The sequence below is a fragment of the Triplophysa dalaica genome, chromosome 2 (genome assembly GCF_015846415.1).
Source record: "Triplophysa dalaica isolate WHDGS20190420 chromosome 2, ASM1584641v1, whole genome shotgun sequence".
Lineage (NCBI taxonomy): Eukaryota > Metazoa > Chordata > Actinopteri > Cypriniformes > Nemacheilidae > Triplophysa > Triplophysa dalaica.
The window spans coordinates 8218387-8235240 of NC_079543.1; the positions used below are offsets into that span (position 1 = coordinate 8218387).

The window sequence follows — 16854 nt, forward strand, 5'->3', positions numbered from 1 at the left end:
TTCAACCCAAGACCTCAGACTTCACGTAAGATGACATTTGACTTCAGTCCCTGAAATACAATTATTCATTATGTTCTCTTGCAAGCAACAAAACATTTTATAAAATTGAAACCACCCAACTCCATAAGTGCATGTGCCTACCATTTCCAGAAAACTGTTTCATGTAAAGTGAAGCATCATCTTGTCTTTTCTTCTTACAGGAGCACATCAGACCAAATGAATGGCATGGTAAATTACACCTTCCAAGATGGAGATGCCATACAACCAGTCAGCTTCCTAAATCTACTTTGGTTACCAATTGGTATGTCATTTTTGTTGATCACCAGATGCCTGAATATCTTGACAAGAAACTTGTTTCATCAAAATAAATGTAATGGTATTATTCCCAACTTACTTTAACTGCAGGATCAACCACTACAGTGTCTCCTGTGACAACAAGCATGTTCCCTGTGACATCTCTAAATCAAGTGTAAGGCATTGAGTATTATTATGAGAAGTCAAGATCATTCAAATATAGTTAGTATTCTCCTCCCAAGCCCCGGTCTGTATTTAATGCAAATAATATCTTTGGCAGATCTGGTTCAGCAGTGGTGACAACCAGACTGGTGTTCAACTCATCTCCAGCCCCCAGTGAAGATCTGGTGCTCAGTGCCATCACCACTCTCAGGAACTCCAGAGAATCACAACTCAACGAAACAGTGAAAGTGGTGAATTTCACCTATGAAAGTGAGTGGCAGCATTTTCAATTCAAAAGTTATTTCTACATCATGATACAAAGGTGTGCACCAATGGTGAATGTCAATCTGTGGCACAATCTAAACGAAATATATCTTCCAAACAGAAATCTCGGACACCTCCTATGCGCTTGTCATTACATTTGCTCTGAGTAACATCAGCATTCCAGTGAACCCAGAACTCAGAAACAACACGTTCAGTCATGTACAGAATATTGCAAATAATGCGGTAAGCATTCTCTATTCATCCAATCAAAAAATTATATCCAATGAAAATCTTCCCTGGCATTGATGAATGATTTTATTCTCACTAACAGCTGAACACTCTTCTGAATGAGCCTACCAGTGCTGTTCTTCAACCCAAGACCTCAGACTTCACGTAAGATGACATTTGACTTCCGTCCCTGAAATACAATTATTCATTATGTTCTCTTGTAAGCAACAAAACATTTTATGAAATTGAAACCACCCAACTCCATAAGTGCATGTGCCTACCATTTCCAGAAAACTGTTTCATGTAACGTGAAGCATCATCTTGTCTTTTCTTCTTACAGGAGCAAATCAGACCAAATGAATGGCATGGTAAATTACACCTTCCAAGATGGAGATGCCATACAACCAGTCAGCTTCCTAAATCTACTTCGGTTACCAATTGGTATGTCATTTTTGTTGATCACCAGATGCCTGAATATCTTGACAAGAAACTTGTTTCATCAAAATAAATGTAATGGTATTATTCCCAACTTACTTTAACTGCAGGATCAACCACTACAGTGTCTCCTGTGACAACAAGCATGTTCCCTGTGACATCTCTAAATCAAGTGTAAGGCATTGAGTATTATTATCAGAAGTCAAGATCATTCAAATATAGTTAGTATTCTCCTCCCAAGCCCCGGTCTGTATTTAATGCAAGTAATATCTTTGGCAGATCTGGTTCAGCAGTGGTGACAACCAGACTGGTGTTCAACTCATCTCCAGCCCCCAGTGAAGATCTGGTGCTCAGTGCCATCACCACTCTCAGGAACTCCAGAGAATCACAACTCAACGAAACAGTGAAAGTGGTGAATTTCACCTATGAAAGTGAGTGGCAGCATTTTCAATTCAAAAGTTATTTCTACATCATGATACAAAGGTGTGCACCAATGGTGAATGTCAATCTGTGGCACAATCTAAAGCAAATATATCTTCCAAACAGAAATCTCGGACACCTCCTATGCGCTTGTCATTACATTTGCTCTGAGTAACATCAGCATTCCAGTGAACCCAGAACTCAGAAACAACACGTTCAGTCATGTACAGAATATTGCAAATAATGCGGTAAGCATTCTCTATTCATCCAATCAAAAAATTATATCCAATGAAAATCTTCCCTGGCATTGATGAATGATTTTATTCTCACTAACAGCTGAACACTCTTCTGAATGAGCCTACCAGTGCTGTTCTTGAACCCAAGACCTCAGACTTCACGTAAGATGACATTTGACTTCCGTCCCTGAAATACAATTATTCATTATGTTCTCTTGCAAGCAACAAAACATTTCATGAAATTGAAACCACCCAACTCCATAAGTGCATGTGCCTACCATTTCCAGAAAACTGTTTCATGTAACGTGAAGCATCATCTTGTCTTTTCTTCTTACAGGAGCACATCAGACCAAATGAATGGCATGGTAAATTACACCTTCCAAGATGGAGATGCCATACAACCAGTCAGCTTCCTAAATCTACTTCGGTTACCAATTGGTATGTCATTTTTGTTGATCACCAGATGCCTGAATATCTTGACAAGAAACTTGTTTCATCAAAATAAATGTAATGGTATTATTCCCAACTTACTTTTACTGCAGGATCAACCACTACAGTGTCTCCTCTGACAACAAGCATGTTCCCTGTGACATCTCTAAATCAAGTGTAAGGCATTCAGTATTATTATCAGAAGTCAAGATCATTCAAATATAGTTAGTATTCTCCTTCCAAGCCCTGGTCTGTATTTAATGCAAGTAATATTTTTGGCAGATCTGGTTCAGCAGTGGTGACAACCAGACTGGTGTTCAACTCATCTCCAGTCCCCAGTAAAGATCTGGTGCTCAGTGCCATCACCACTCTCAGGAACTCCAGAGAATCACAACTCAACGAAACAGTGAAAGTGGTGAATTTCACCTATGAAAGTGAGTGGCAGCATTTTCAATTCAAAAGTTATTTCTACATCATGATACAAAGGTGTGCACCAATGGTGAATGTCAATCTGTGGCACAATCTAAACGAAATATATCTTCCAAACAGAAATCTCGGAAACCTCCTATGCGCTTGTCATTACATTTGCTCTGAGTAACATCAGCATTCCAGTGAACCCAGAACTCAGAAACAACACGTTCAGTCATGTACAGAATATTGCAAATAATGCGGTAAGCATTCTCGATTCATCCAATCAAAAAATTATATCCAATGAAAATCTTCCCTGGCATTGATGAATGATTTTATTCTCACTAATAGCTGAACACTCTTCTGAATGAGCCTACCAGTGCTGTTCTTCAACCCAAGACCTCAGACTTCACGTAAGATGACATTTGACTTCAGTCCCTGAAATACAATTATTTATTATGTTCTCTTGCAAGCAACAAAACATTTAATGAAATTGAAACCACCCAACTCCATAAGTGCATGTGCCTACCATTTCCAGAAAACTGTTTCATGTAACGTGAAGCATCATCTTGTCTTTTCTTCTTACAGGAGCACATCAGACCAAATGAATGGCATGGTAAATTACACCTTCCAAGATGGAGATGCTATACAACCAGTCAGCTTCCTAAATCTACTTCGGTTACCAATTGGTATGTCATTTTTGTTGATCACCAGATGCCTGAATATCTTGACAAGAAACTTGTTTCATCATAATAAATGTAATGGTATTGTTCCCAACTTACTTTAACTGCAGGATCAACCACTACAGTGTCTCCTCTGACAACAAGCATGTTCCCTGTGACATCTCTAAATCAAGTGTAAGGCATTCAGTATTATTATCAGAAGTCAAGATCATTCAATTATAGTTAGTATTCTCCTCCCAAGCCCTGGTCTGTATTTAATGCAAGTAATATCTTTGGCAGATCTGGTTCAGCAGTGGTGACAACCAGACTGGTGTTCAACTCATCTCCAGTCCCCAGTAAAGATCTGGTGCTCAGTGCCATCACCACTCTCAGGAACTCCAGAGAATCACAACTCAACGAAACAGTGAAAGTGGTGAATTTCACCTATGAAAGTGAGTGGCAGCATTTTCAATTCAAAAGTTATTTCTACATCATGATACAAAGGTGTGCACCAATGGTGAATGTCAATCTGTGGCACAATCTAAACGAAATATATCTTCCAAACAGAAATCTCGGACACCTCCTATGCGCTTGTCATTACATTTGCTCTGAGTAACATCAGCATTCCAGTGAACCCAGAACTCAGAAACAACACGTTCAGTCATGTACAGAATATTGCAAATAATGCGGTAAGCATTCTCGATTCATCCAATCAAAAAATTATATCCAATGAAAATCTTCCCTGGCATTGATGAATGATTTTATTCTCACTAATAGCTGAACACTCTTCTGAATGAGCCTACCAGTGCTGTTCTTCAACCCAAGACCTCAGACTTCACGTAAGATGACATTTGACTTCAGTCCCTGAAATACAATTATTTATTATGTTCTCTTGCAAGCAACAAAACATTTAATGAAATTGAAACCACCCAACTCCATAAGTGCATGTGCCTACCATTTCCAGAAAACTGTTTCATGTAACGTGAAGCATCATCTTGTCTTTTCTTCTTACAGGAGCACATCAGACCAAATGAATGGCATGGTAAATTACACCTTCCAAGATGGAGATGCTATACAACCAGTCAGCTTCCTAAATCTACTTCGGTTACCAATTGGTATGTCATTTTTGTTGATCACCAGATGCCTGAATATCTTGACAAGAAACTTGTTTCATCATAATAAATGTAATGGTATTGTTCCCAACTTACTTTAACTGCAGGATCAACCACTACAGTGTCTCCTCTGACAACAAGCATGTTCCCTGTGACATCTCTAAATCAAGTGTAAGGCATTCAGTATTATTATCAGAAGTCAAGATCATTCAATTATAGTTAGTATTCTCCTCCCAAGCCCTGGTCTGTATTTAATGCAAGTAATATCTTTGGCAGATCTGGTTCAGCAGTGGTGACAACCAGACTGGTGTTCAACTCATCTCCGGTCCCCAGTGAAAATCTGGTGCTCAGTGCCATCACCACTCTCAGGAACTCCAGAGAATCACAACTCAACGAAACAGTGAAAGTGGTGAATTTCACCTATGAAAGTGAGTGGCAGCATTTTCAAATCAAAAGCTATTTCTACATCATGATACAAAGGTGTGGACCAGTGGTGAATGTCAATCTGTGGCACAATCTAAACGAAATATATCTTCCAAACAGAAATCTCGGACACCTCCTATGCGCTTGTCATTACATTTGCTCTGAGTAACATCAGCATTCCAGTGAACCCAGAACTCAGAAACAACACGTTCAGTCACGTACAGAATATTACAAATAATGCGGTAAGCATTCTCGATTCATCCAATCAAAAAATTATATCCAATGAAAATCTTCCCTGGCATTGATGAATGATTTTATTCTCACTAACAGCTGAACACTCTGCTGAATGAGCCTATCAATGCTGTTCTTCAACCCAAGACCTCAGACTTCACGTAAGATGACATTTGACTTCAGTCCCTGAAATACAATTATTTATTATGTTCTCTTGCAAGCAACAAAACATTTAATGAAATTGAAACCACCCAACTCCATAAGTGCATGTGCCTACCATTTCCAGAAAACTGTTTCATGTAATGTGAAGCATCATCTTGTCTTTTCTTCTTACAGGAGCACATCAGACCAAATTAATGGCATGGTAAATTACACCTTCCAAGATGGAGATGCCATACAACCAGTCAGCTTCCTAAATCTACTTCGGTTACCAATTGGTATGTCATTTTTGTTGATCATCAGATGCCTGAATATCTTGACAAGAAACTTGTTTCATCAAAATAAATGTAATGGTATTATTCCCAACTTACTTTAACTGCAGGATCAACCACTACAGTGTCTCCTCTGACAACAAGCATGTTCCCTGTGACATCTCTAAATCAAGTGTAAGGCATTGAGTATTATTATCAGAAGTCAAGATCATTCAAATATAGTTAGTATTCTCCTTCCAAGCCCTGGTCTGTATTTAATGCAAGTAATATTTTTGGCAGATCTGGTTCAGCAGTGGTGACAACCAGACTGGTGTTCAACTCATCTCCAGTCCCCAGTAAAGATCTGGTGCTCAGTGCCATCACCACTCTCAGGAACTCCAGAGAATCACAACTCAACGAAACCGTGAAAGTGGTGAATTTCACCTATGAAAGTGAGTGGCAGCATTTTCAAATCAAAAGCTATTTTAACATCATGATACAAAGGTGTGGACCAGTGGTGAATGTCAATCTGTGGCACAATCTAAATTAAATATATCTTTCCAAACAGATATCTCGGACACATCTTATGCAGTCATCTTTACATTCACCCTGAGTAACATCAGCATGCCAAAGGACCCAGAATCTAGAAATGACACTTTCAATGAAGTGCAAAATATTGTCAACAAAGCAGTAAGTGCTCTCAAACCATCCATTCAAATAACTATGTCTGAAAATCTTCCCTGGCATTGATGAATGATTTCATTCTCGTTAACAGCTGAACACTCTTCTGAATGAGCCTACCAATATTTTTCAACCCAAGTTCTCTGATTTGAAGTAAGAAATTTGACTTATGTCTCTAAATTATATTATTTCTTGGATTTCCCTCATGTAAAAGACATTTTGGGATATTGAAACAACCCACATAAAAGTCCATTGAAAGGTTAATAGCCCAATGGGCGGTTTCCCAGACATGGATTAGTTTAAACCAGGACTAAGTCTTCTTTAAAATAGGATATTTACATTGTTTTATAAAAGCATACCTTGCAAAAAAACATTACTTGTGTCCACCTTGAAACAACAATCACACTGATTTATTTTATAGTTTTTGATCAAAACATCTCTAACATTTTAATTAATCTGGGACTAGTCTCAAGCCCTGACCAGGAAACCACCCCAAAAAGTTTGAATAAAAACTGTTTCACATATGTACAGTGATGCATTTACAAATATCTTGTCTGTTGTTTCTACAGGAGCACATCAGACCAAATTCATGGCAATATGGATTACACCTTCCAAGATGCAGATGCCATACGACCAGTCAGCTTCCTAAATCTGCTTCAGTTACCTATTGGTATGTCTAGAGAATTCCAAAATCTTGAATATCCTGAAAGAGACTACATTTATGTATCATCCGAATCTTGTCACATGAAAACTTGCTTAAGAAACACAAACTCTTAAATTGAAAGCATGATTCTCCTCCGTTAATTACCCGTAATCCGATATCATTTTATAATGTTCCAGGCTTAACAACTATCAACACTCTGACAGCAAGCACAACTCTACCACCTATTGTGTAAGACCAATTATTCAAGTTCAGTCAGATCAAAGGCAGTTGCTTTCATTTTTTGTGTTTAAAATTTCTGTTTTTTACCATTTTTACAGCCTTGGAACTGCAATCATTTACATTGAACTGGTGTTTTTCACACTGGGCCCTGCTCCAAATGAGAACAGTGTTCTACAGATAGCAAACAGTCTTCTAGATGCAAAACTGAGAACCAGACGAGATGTCCAAACACTGAAAGATCCTGTCAGCTTTATGAACATCACCTATAAGAGTAAGTTTTCATTCCCTTTAAGACTTAACTGTTTTATACAATTTTAGCCTGCTTCTTGTACTATAACTTTTGAACGCAAATTAATTAAACCATGCATACAGATCAGTGTAAAGATCCCTTGTATACCTTTAGTGATCTTTAAGAGAAAATTCAAAAGAATTTTAATGAACCGATAACTTAAATGACATTTTGCTTGACTTTGTTTAACAATCATGTGAAACAACACATCACTAAATATTGTTATGTTTATGTTTCAAGGAATTACTGAGAATCAATATACCTTAACCTTTGGATTTGAAATCGGCAATGTATCTATGTCTGAAAAATTTGAATTCAGGAACGACACCCACGAAATTGTACAAGACAAAATAAATGAATTGGTAAGTATGACAGACTGATCATTTACTGTTTGCCCTGAAATCTTTCAAAATCGGAATAGCCTATACATATTAATATACCTGTACTTACATTTCAGCTGAGCAAGATCCTAAATGACCCCAAAGCAGCTACATTCAAGTTCCCAGCCAGATTTGAGTAAGTCCTGACTACTGTTTACTTTTTATCAAGCAAGTATCTTAGGATCTTTGCTTTTTTAGTGGGTAAGTTTAAGAACATGTAGCTTGTGACGATAAGGGCGTAAAGTCCTGTTTAGTCATTTATCTTATCTTACATATTTCAATCTTCAAACAGGGGTAATTCAACCGTGATTCGAGCTGATGTGCAGTACGTTTTCAGAGAAGGTGACATCGGTGCACCCAGCCAGTTCCTTGAAGAACTTCTCAAAATCAATGGAGTCATTACCACTCCTGCACCTGCAACCACCTTTTACCCCACTTTAGTGAACAACAGCACTAGTGCAGCGTGGGTCGTGGCTATAATTGTACCCTGTGCTATAGCCATTATGCTTGTACCTTGCTGGATTCTTCTATGTGTAAGTATTAGATGGCTGACGACAAAATGTTGAAAATGTTGTTGATAAAAATTGAGTATAGCAGGGGATGTGTTTCGCTTTAATTTAATCAACAGTTTATGATTTATCATTTCACTCACTTTCTTTCTTTAGTGTATGCTATGTGGCTGCTGTGCTCGAATAAGGCGACGCTGGCACAGGAGACAGTCATACAATGTGCAGTATACAACACGACACAGCCTCTTCTAAAAAATCTGAAATATTGAGAAGAATCAAGAATGGACATTATGTAAAAAATCTGAAAGATATTGATGAAAACTGGAAATTAGCTATTTTTATGTTTTTCAATTTATTATAATGAACAAACTAAGCTTGCTTTATGACTTATTTATTTGAATGTGCCTGTATTGAATATTTATTTGCTGGACGTACAGGATCGCCATAAAAGAGCCATATACTGTGACCTGTTTTCAGACTTTCTTTGTAGTATAGAATGGACAAATATTTATTTGTATTTATTTATACTCTGCCAAATGTATATTCTCTTAAAAAATAATTTGTTTCAAATTAATATTTAATTTAAAAGGACAACTTTTGTCGTTTAAAGTTTTATTCACCTTATGAAGAAAATGTGTACAAATATTCTTCATATGCAATTAAAAGACATAGCATGTTTAAACTATTTATAACTTCAATAAAAATACTGGATGTAACAACATAAAAGATTGTGTTTGCATCATTTTGTTTCTTAATGTAATTTGAATGTGAAGTTTACTGTTGTTTATGTTATATTGAAGCAATTTGCCAGAAAAAGTACAAATTATCAGTCATTGATGACTAAAGTAAAGATAAGGGGAGATAGTGAGTGAAATCTCAATAATGGGAATATTAATTAATAGCTTTCTACAGCTATTATACAGATAAATAACCCATAATACAGGCAGTGTCATTAATAAAAATCTTGTACAAAAACACATGATTACACACACACACACACACACGTCACACACAAAACAACAAATCATGTGATGTGATGTGAGGCCAAGTATAGTGTTCCACTCTGAATTTGTCCTCTGCAATTAACCCATCCAAGTGCACACACACACACACACACAGCAGTGAGTAACACACACACCGTGAACACACACCCAGAACAGTGAGCAGCCATTGCTGCCATCAGGGGCGTCACTAGACCCTTTTCAGGGGAGCTTTAGCCCCCCTAAACATCTGCCCAGCCCCCCTAAAAATTATTACATTAATTAATTTGTGATTGCTTCAGTTCCCCTTTAAAAACTACTTTGAAACAGCTGCACGATGCATCAAGTTTCGGCTCCTCCCCTGATCTAAGTCTGCATGGATTCAGCGCGTTATTCAATCCGCAGGGGCGCCGAGCGGAGCGAACATCAGAGAGTACAAGGTGTGAGTGTGCATTTATTGATAGATTGCTATGATATGACATCTGCATCGGTGCAGTTATTGTAATTGCAGTTTACATAATGTTACTGGACCAATACACGATTCGGTTTCTCATCCAATTCCTGTGCGTTTTCGCTGCGTTCACTTCAGCCCTTATCACAGTGTGATAGTTGTTTTTCTTCCAACAAAAATGAAGCGATTAACACCCATGCAAACATACTTTAGAAAACAATCATGATTTATTTTTTAATTTACTTTTTAACATTTAAAACATATTAAGGTGTATCTCGGCATTACATTATGTTGCCATCATGCACAGAAATTGTTAAATACACTGATCATCGTCTGAAAGCAACAAATGGCAGAGAGAGAGAAACATCATGTGGAGTTATTTTGTTTTGTTTTAATAAATAGATTTTTTTGTATTAAGTAATAATAAATCATTAGTGTATCATGGTACATAAGAGTAAGAGTAGAGTAAAGGGATTTGTGTTTTATTTTAGGTAATTGATTTATAGAAGTGGCAAATTGATAATTCATGTTGATACTTTTAATTAAACGTGTGTAGTCTACTTGTGTTTGTACAGTAAATAATGAATCAGGAAGTCTTCTCACATCTAAATGTTTCAAAGTTTGTTTACAGTGTTGTATATGGCTCAGTCAGTACTCCTACCATATATGGAATACAGGGGATACAATGAAATAGTGAATAGCAATAAGGCTAGTAGTATACAACCCTACCCCAATAGTCAAATAATATTTTTTTAATCATACCCTCATTGGGGGCTGAGCCCTCCTAAAATGAAAATCCTAGAATCGCCCCTGGCTGCCATCATAAAAGGGAACTTCAGAACTGCCGACAATTATAAGTCATCTTACACTCTCAATGTAACTATGGCAAAGAAACTGTTGGCACAGGCAATGAGATAAAAAGATAATGAAAATATTTAATATTAAACTGCACAAACTTGTGAAATGTCTGTCTGTCATCTTTTTTGTAGTTTTTTTGTGTGTGGCTACAAGACCTGACTGACGGTCAAATTTTGATACCACACAATCTGCCAGCTTGCCTTTAACTTTGTAGAGTCAGAAGCTGTTTTGCGGTCTTGCTGTCATCAAACTTCTGCTCTTCAAGCCGCCTGCCCAAGACATTCTGACACACATGCACTGCAAGTTGTAATGAACTTTATATTTGGGTGCAAATCCCTACCAGTAGCCTATCAGAGAGAAGCTCAATCACAAAAAAAAAGAATCATTTTATATGAAGGATCTCTGAAGTCATAGAGAGATGTGTAGCCTACTGAAAATATGAATAAATGAATGCAAACAATAAAATGATGCCTATATCGTCACTGTCCTACCGATGCCGCAAATGACCAATTTCGCTGTTTTTCAGCATACGTAAAAAACACTGTACGCCTACTTTTTAAATGATTAAAAAACCTATTGACAAGCACCTTTTAATCGTTTTTATTGGTTAGTGAAAGTGAAAGAGATAATTATGATTAATAAAACATTTATTTAAAAAAAAAAAAAATATGGAGATGGCTACAAGGTTTAAAAGGACAGCAAGATGGCTTAGCTTGTTTCTGTTCATATGTATTTACATGTATTGTAAACCGCTTTAAGTTGCACTACATACATCACACTTTATTTTATTTTATTTCATTACTAAAATGACATTACGTTTCGTTTTTTGGCCTACTTGTGCCGTATTTGTGCACATTCTTGCAAACTGAAATGAATAAATGCACAACACAGGGTTTGTACCAGCGAACTCTTGCACACGAGACTTTCAAATCTAGAAGGTGCACCACTCAGTTGGCTTGCTTCTGAAACAAACTCCTCTCACTGGTCAGCCATGCCCTCTCCATCATCATCGCATCCCAGATGTACCCGTTCTCTTTCAACGGACTTTTGACATTACCAAACTACATAACCCATCATCCTTTGCACCCGTCATAATTGCACCTGAACTTCATCACCTGGACTGTATATATACCCAGCCTTCTCTTGTGTTCTTTTTTCAGGTCTAGTTGTATGTTATACCATCTAGTCTCGACCCATTGTAGGCTGTTTATATTCCTAGTCAGTTCTTTGTGCCATTGCTACCGGTTTTTCCATGTCATCTGTTACACCGTGGATTACACTTTTGGATTTTGCCTTGTTTTTTGCATTAAACTTTTTATATCACTATCGGTTGTGGCATCGTTCCTCTGTCAAGAGTGTAGGGTCACAGCTTCACCCAGCAGCGTTCAAGGATAATACAAATATATAAAAGAGTAATATCTCACAAACGCAGGTATTGATGACAGATGTCAGAAGTGACAATGAAATAATGTCATTTTGAACATTTATAATACATTTACATGTTTTATAAAACCACTTGAAGTTGCACAAAATACATCGCACTCTATTTTATTTCATTACTAAAGTGACATTACATTTTGTTTGTTGACATACTTGCACTATTTATGCACATATTTGCAAATTTAAATGTGTTAATGTGAAACACTAAGTTGGAATCAGCCACCCGAGACTTATAATTTCTCAGGTGTGCCAGTCAGTTGGCGGTTTTGTCTTAGCAGTGTTCAAGGGTAATACAAAACACATATATAAGAGTAATATCTCATGAACACTGGGTGGCGCTGTCTTGAAACTTCCAGGGTACGTCTGGGACTATAGATTGGTGAGGTGTGTCAATTTTGGTGCTGATATATCATACGGTTCAAAAGATATCGCAATTTATGACAAAATTCCAAATGGCTGACAGGCCGATCATCCAATCTTTACAAAATCGTAATCGTATGATCTGACATGACATGAAGAATCCGCAGATACCGAGATCTCGGTGAGTGAAATCAAATTTCAAAAGTTACGAGCAAAAATAGCAATTTTTCAAATCTCTCGTCTCATTGGTGGGTTTGTTCCCAATTTTTGGCAAGGACCCCCAGAATGAGGTGTAGTTGACACATAACAAGTGTTGTATCAATGAATCGAACATTGGCCGAGTTATAGCCTCCAATACATTTTCCGGTCAACTTTGTAAAGTTTGCGAAGTCGTAACTTTTAAGCAACCGCAAAAATCTCCATTCCAGAGCATCATGTCTATGTGGCTCAGTACAAAGTTCATCTCAGACGATTTTCGTGACAATTGGTCACAATTTATAGGATGTAAACGAAATAGAGCAAAACTGTACTTTTCAAGACGGCCGCCACTGTAATGGGCAGAGTCTTAGTGTAACGCATGGAATGCAATGAGTGTGATGAGTGAATGACTTGTGCCAAGTACAATGTTTACATAACTGGTTTCAAAAGTAACAGCCGTTTGAAAAGCGCAAATTCACTTATATTTAGCTGAAAAAAATAATTGGTCAGACAACGCTTGTGTTGTTCTAAATGAAAATTCACATTAACAGCCTCTAAGATCTAAGTACACTTAAACAAATGCCAAGTTGTTAGCTGGATCACTAAAATTCTCAGCTGGTATGTCTTTGCCACCTTAACCGGATTCTAGTCCGTTACTTACCAGAGCGGGGATTGTTACAGGATACAATATAATTCTTATACTGAATACATAATATAAAAACGTGATTATAAATTCAGAATACTGCGGAACAATTTCAAATATGACAATTTATTAGTCAGGTAAATGTTTCTTGCCAATTACAATTCAATTCAGAGAATACGAAAACAAAACATTAAATCCTCAAAGATAAGTCTACAAGTCTTAGACGCGCACAACTGAGATATGGTATTTGTCATATCCAGTTAATGGGTGAGCTTTGAAGTGCTCTGAGTTCGGTTGGAGAGGAAGAGGAGAGGGGTAGAACAGAACAGATGTAAAGGTGTGAGTTGGTAATAATCATTCATTGTTGTATGCTGTCTGAGATGGAGACACAAACTCTCCATTGTATTGGATAAAGTTCTGTTTCTCAGGATGTGGTGCCCTTTTGGTGTGGGCACCTTGGCACCAGCCTTACAGTGTCTACCTCCATAGTTTACAGAAGAAATGTGAACAAAACACACTAGGGAAGCTGATTCTAAATAAAGAAGGCTAAAAAAATGTGCGGAAGTGTGTGAATTTAGTTGTCACTTGAAGTGTACATTTAAAAATCTGATGGTCATCTCAATCCTGACTCTGGTTTGACTGAGGGGCATGTGGACAGGGATGGGCATAAATACATGTAAATGTATTTAAAATACAAATACGAAATACTGAGTGGAAAAGTGTATTTAAATACAAATACAAAATACTGTGTGGAAAAATGTATTTAAATACAAATACAGTATTTTGTATTTTGAAAATACTCAAAATACATGTGAAATTGGTGATTCAGTGCAGGTACCCCTATTAGGCTGAAATCTTTCTGGGCCTATTCTAAATGCCAAAAGCATGATGTGTTTAACTGCTAAGAAACTTTCGTTTTCATTTTATTTACCGCTTCCCTTCCCCTGCCCGGTAGGAAATACGCATCTACAAAAAAAGACACTTTATAAATGTTTTTATTTTATTATGTTTTATCACCATCATAACTTCGAACTCAGTAACAAAAATAGAAATTTTGTCTAAAATAAAAAATAAATAAAATTAGAATTTGGCATTATTCGCCCAAAGTTGTTTTTTTTCTACTGAAAGATAAAGATTTTGTGTTGTGTATCATTCATCAGTGTCATCACAGATGCACACAATCAATACACTAAACTGATGGAGATTATTTTGTTTAATACAATCGTTAATTAAAAGAAAATAATGCATTTAAAAATGTATAAGACAGTATTTTTCAATTTAGTGTTTAATGTTATCATATATTGATATGTTTTGTTATAATGTCACAATTTGAAGTTAACTGGGTTTTACTGAGGGTTTAAGAAGTGTACTCAAAACCTTTTTCACATAATGACCTAAAAATGACCCAAAATCTAATCAATTTATATGTGAAGAAATCCATTAATCACGAGAGGAGTGTTTCACAAATTATTCGGCAAACAAATGACTTTCTCTCATCGCTCCTTTTTGATGATTTGGAGAAGAATTTATCAGAGTCGCTGCCCGTCGTTTCACAGATTTATACAACGGAGAGGACGTCAAGCATAAAAGCCTCGTCGGTTTAATGAGGAGTGCGCGCAGTAAACAGTTTCGCGGAGTATTTATGTGAATTGTAAAGTATAAACAAGGCTTCAACTGCAGAAAACTACAAGACAAAGCGGCAACTGTGCGCTTATTCCAACGCTTACCGCGTCACACGTGACTCTCCGTCTCGGAGTGCACAAAAAGTGAGAATTAGAATTTCCTTTCCTTTTAATAACAAATCACAATTATTCATTCACACTTGTTTCTTTTTCCACTCTCATGTTCCAATTATTCCTGCCCACTAAAAGGTAAACACAAATATTTACTTACCCCAATAGCTCTATAAACTATTTAAAAAAAGTTAAATCAATTTATATAATCGCTACGAATCTACGACATGTTGATGTTGTCATGACATCACCCATACCTAACACGCAGTAACGTTAATATTTTAAACACAAATAAAATTGACCATGAAATCCTCACATTATTCTAGAAAAGTCGCAGATCCAATGCTGGGTTGTATCTACAGCTGAAGCTCACGTGCATGATTGCTGGGGGAAGGGCGTGTCTGGCCTGAATTATGTTGGTTGATGCACGAAAACCCCCTAATAAAAAGGTTGACTGGCTCAAAGTATTTTGAGTATTTTGAAAATACAAAAATACTCATCTTAAATGTATTTAAATACAAATTACATTAGATTTTTCCAAAGGCTTTAAAATACAAAATACAAAATACTATTTTGTATTTCAAATACGTATTTTAAATACATGTATTTGAAATACTGCCCATCCCTGCATGTGGAGGTGTTTTTTTGATCAGGATAGCAAAAACCTCTGGCATACGTGGGAACCCCTGTCTCCCACCAACAGGCTATCAAACAGTCCTGTCATAGAACAATGAAGAGAAGATTGTATTGAAGTTTGAAATTAAGTCACATATTTAATTAATTTAAAGGGTTTTGTACTGTTCCCCATTTACTTTATCTTCCTTAAAGCACTGACACAACACAGATGCATTAGGGAATTAAAGTATTAAAAACGTCTTACACATTTTAAAATGTAGGCCTAAACTGTATAATACATTATTTAGGTGAATTCTAAGTGTAACTTGATAAAAAAAGATTAAATAGCTGTGTTAAAAGATATGTGATATCACTTGGTAATGGTTTTGTCTGTATCTTACTGTAGTTGTTTAATAGAAGGTTTCTTTAGTGGCAAAAGAAAAAAATGTTTTCAACACAGTGAAACTGAACGTTTTCCTAGATGTTTTGCACCACAAAAAGAATGTAAAAAATGTAATGCAAACAAAATACATACTGTTTGTAGTACAATAAAAGAATGGAATATAAATAAATGTTATTTTATGTGAGTGTAAGGGAAAGCCAGCAAATGTTATCTCTAAAATCAATTTTTACCTAGTCACCTAAATAGGCCTCATGGTACAGGCCCCAGGTATCGTGGCTCATTCCTTCAAAACAAACTAAAATAAAAGGGTGTGGGTGTAGACTAAACACAAAAGCCTGAAGATCAGGTTTTTTTTTAAATAGTCAGGTGTACAGATATGGAATGAGTGCAGTATCTCTGTCTATATTTATTATTTTGTCATTCATCTTAACATTATATTGGGTCTATGTGGTTTAAAAGATTTAGATCTAATGGTCTAAACCATTTTATATAGCTTCTAGGTAAATTACACCTTTAACAGCCCTATGACACTACTTTTACGTAACTAATTAAGACAATATATTGACCCTACACCATACTTTGCAGCAATAAACTGTTTAGGACGTCGAATGGAAACTTGCTCTCTGTTACTTTTTGAGGTCCAATCAAATTTGGGGGTACATGGGAAAATTGTCCAAATTAAGGATGTCAGTTGAGACAGGGATGCATTGTTCGACA

At 36.6% G+C, this 16854-nt stretch overlaps 1 protein-coding gene across 1 annotated transcript; it reads left to right on the top strand.

The window, feature by feature from the left end:
- Positions 1–1668: 1668 nt before the first annotated feature.
- Positions 1669–9176, top strand: LOC130436628 (mucin-17-like). The gene is made up of 30 exons (XM_056767459.1): positions 1669–1814; positions 1930–2051; positions 2140–2201; positions 2377–2477; positions 2582–2645; positions 2751–2902; positions 3018–3139; positions 3228–3289; positions 3465–3565; positions 3670–3733; positions 3839–3990; positions 4106–4227; positions 4316–4377; positions 4553–4653; positions 4758–4821; positions 4927–5078; positions 5194–5315; positions 5404–5465; positions 5641–5741; positions 5846–5909; positions 6015–6166; positions 6283–6404; positions 6490–6548; positions 6965–7065; positions 7236–7287; positions 7377–7549; positions 7808–7929; positions 8025–8083; positions 8240–8480; positions 8613–9176. The coding sequence occupies exons 4-30, from the start codon at positions 2393–2395 to the stop codon at positions 8706–8708; spliced, it is 2829 nt and encodes a 942-aa protein (XP_056623437.1). The 5' UTR covers positions 1669–1814; positions 1930–2051; positions 2140–2201; positions 2377–2392; the 3' UTR covers positions 8709–9176.
- Positions 9177–16854: the final 7678 nt, after the last annotated feature.

What these genes read in the sequence shown, in the direction of transcription:
- LOC130436628 (XM_056767459.1), top strand. Translation starts at nt 2,393, where the DNA reads ATGAATGGCATGGTAAATTACACCTTCCAAGATGGAGATGCCATACAA. An exon ending in GTGACATCTCTAAATCAAGT is followed by an intron (nt 2,646 to 2,750) that starts GTAAGGCATTCA and finishes TATTTTTGGCAG; the next exon opens with ATCTGGTTCAGCAGTGGTGA. An exon ending in AAGTTCCCAGCCAGATTTGA is followed by an intron (nt 8,084 to 8,239) that starts GTAAGTCCTGAC and finishes ATCTTCAAACAG; the next exon opens with GGGTAATTCAACCGTGATTC.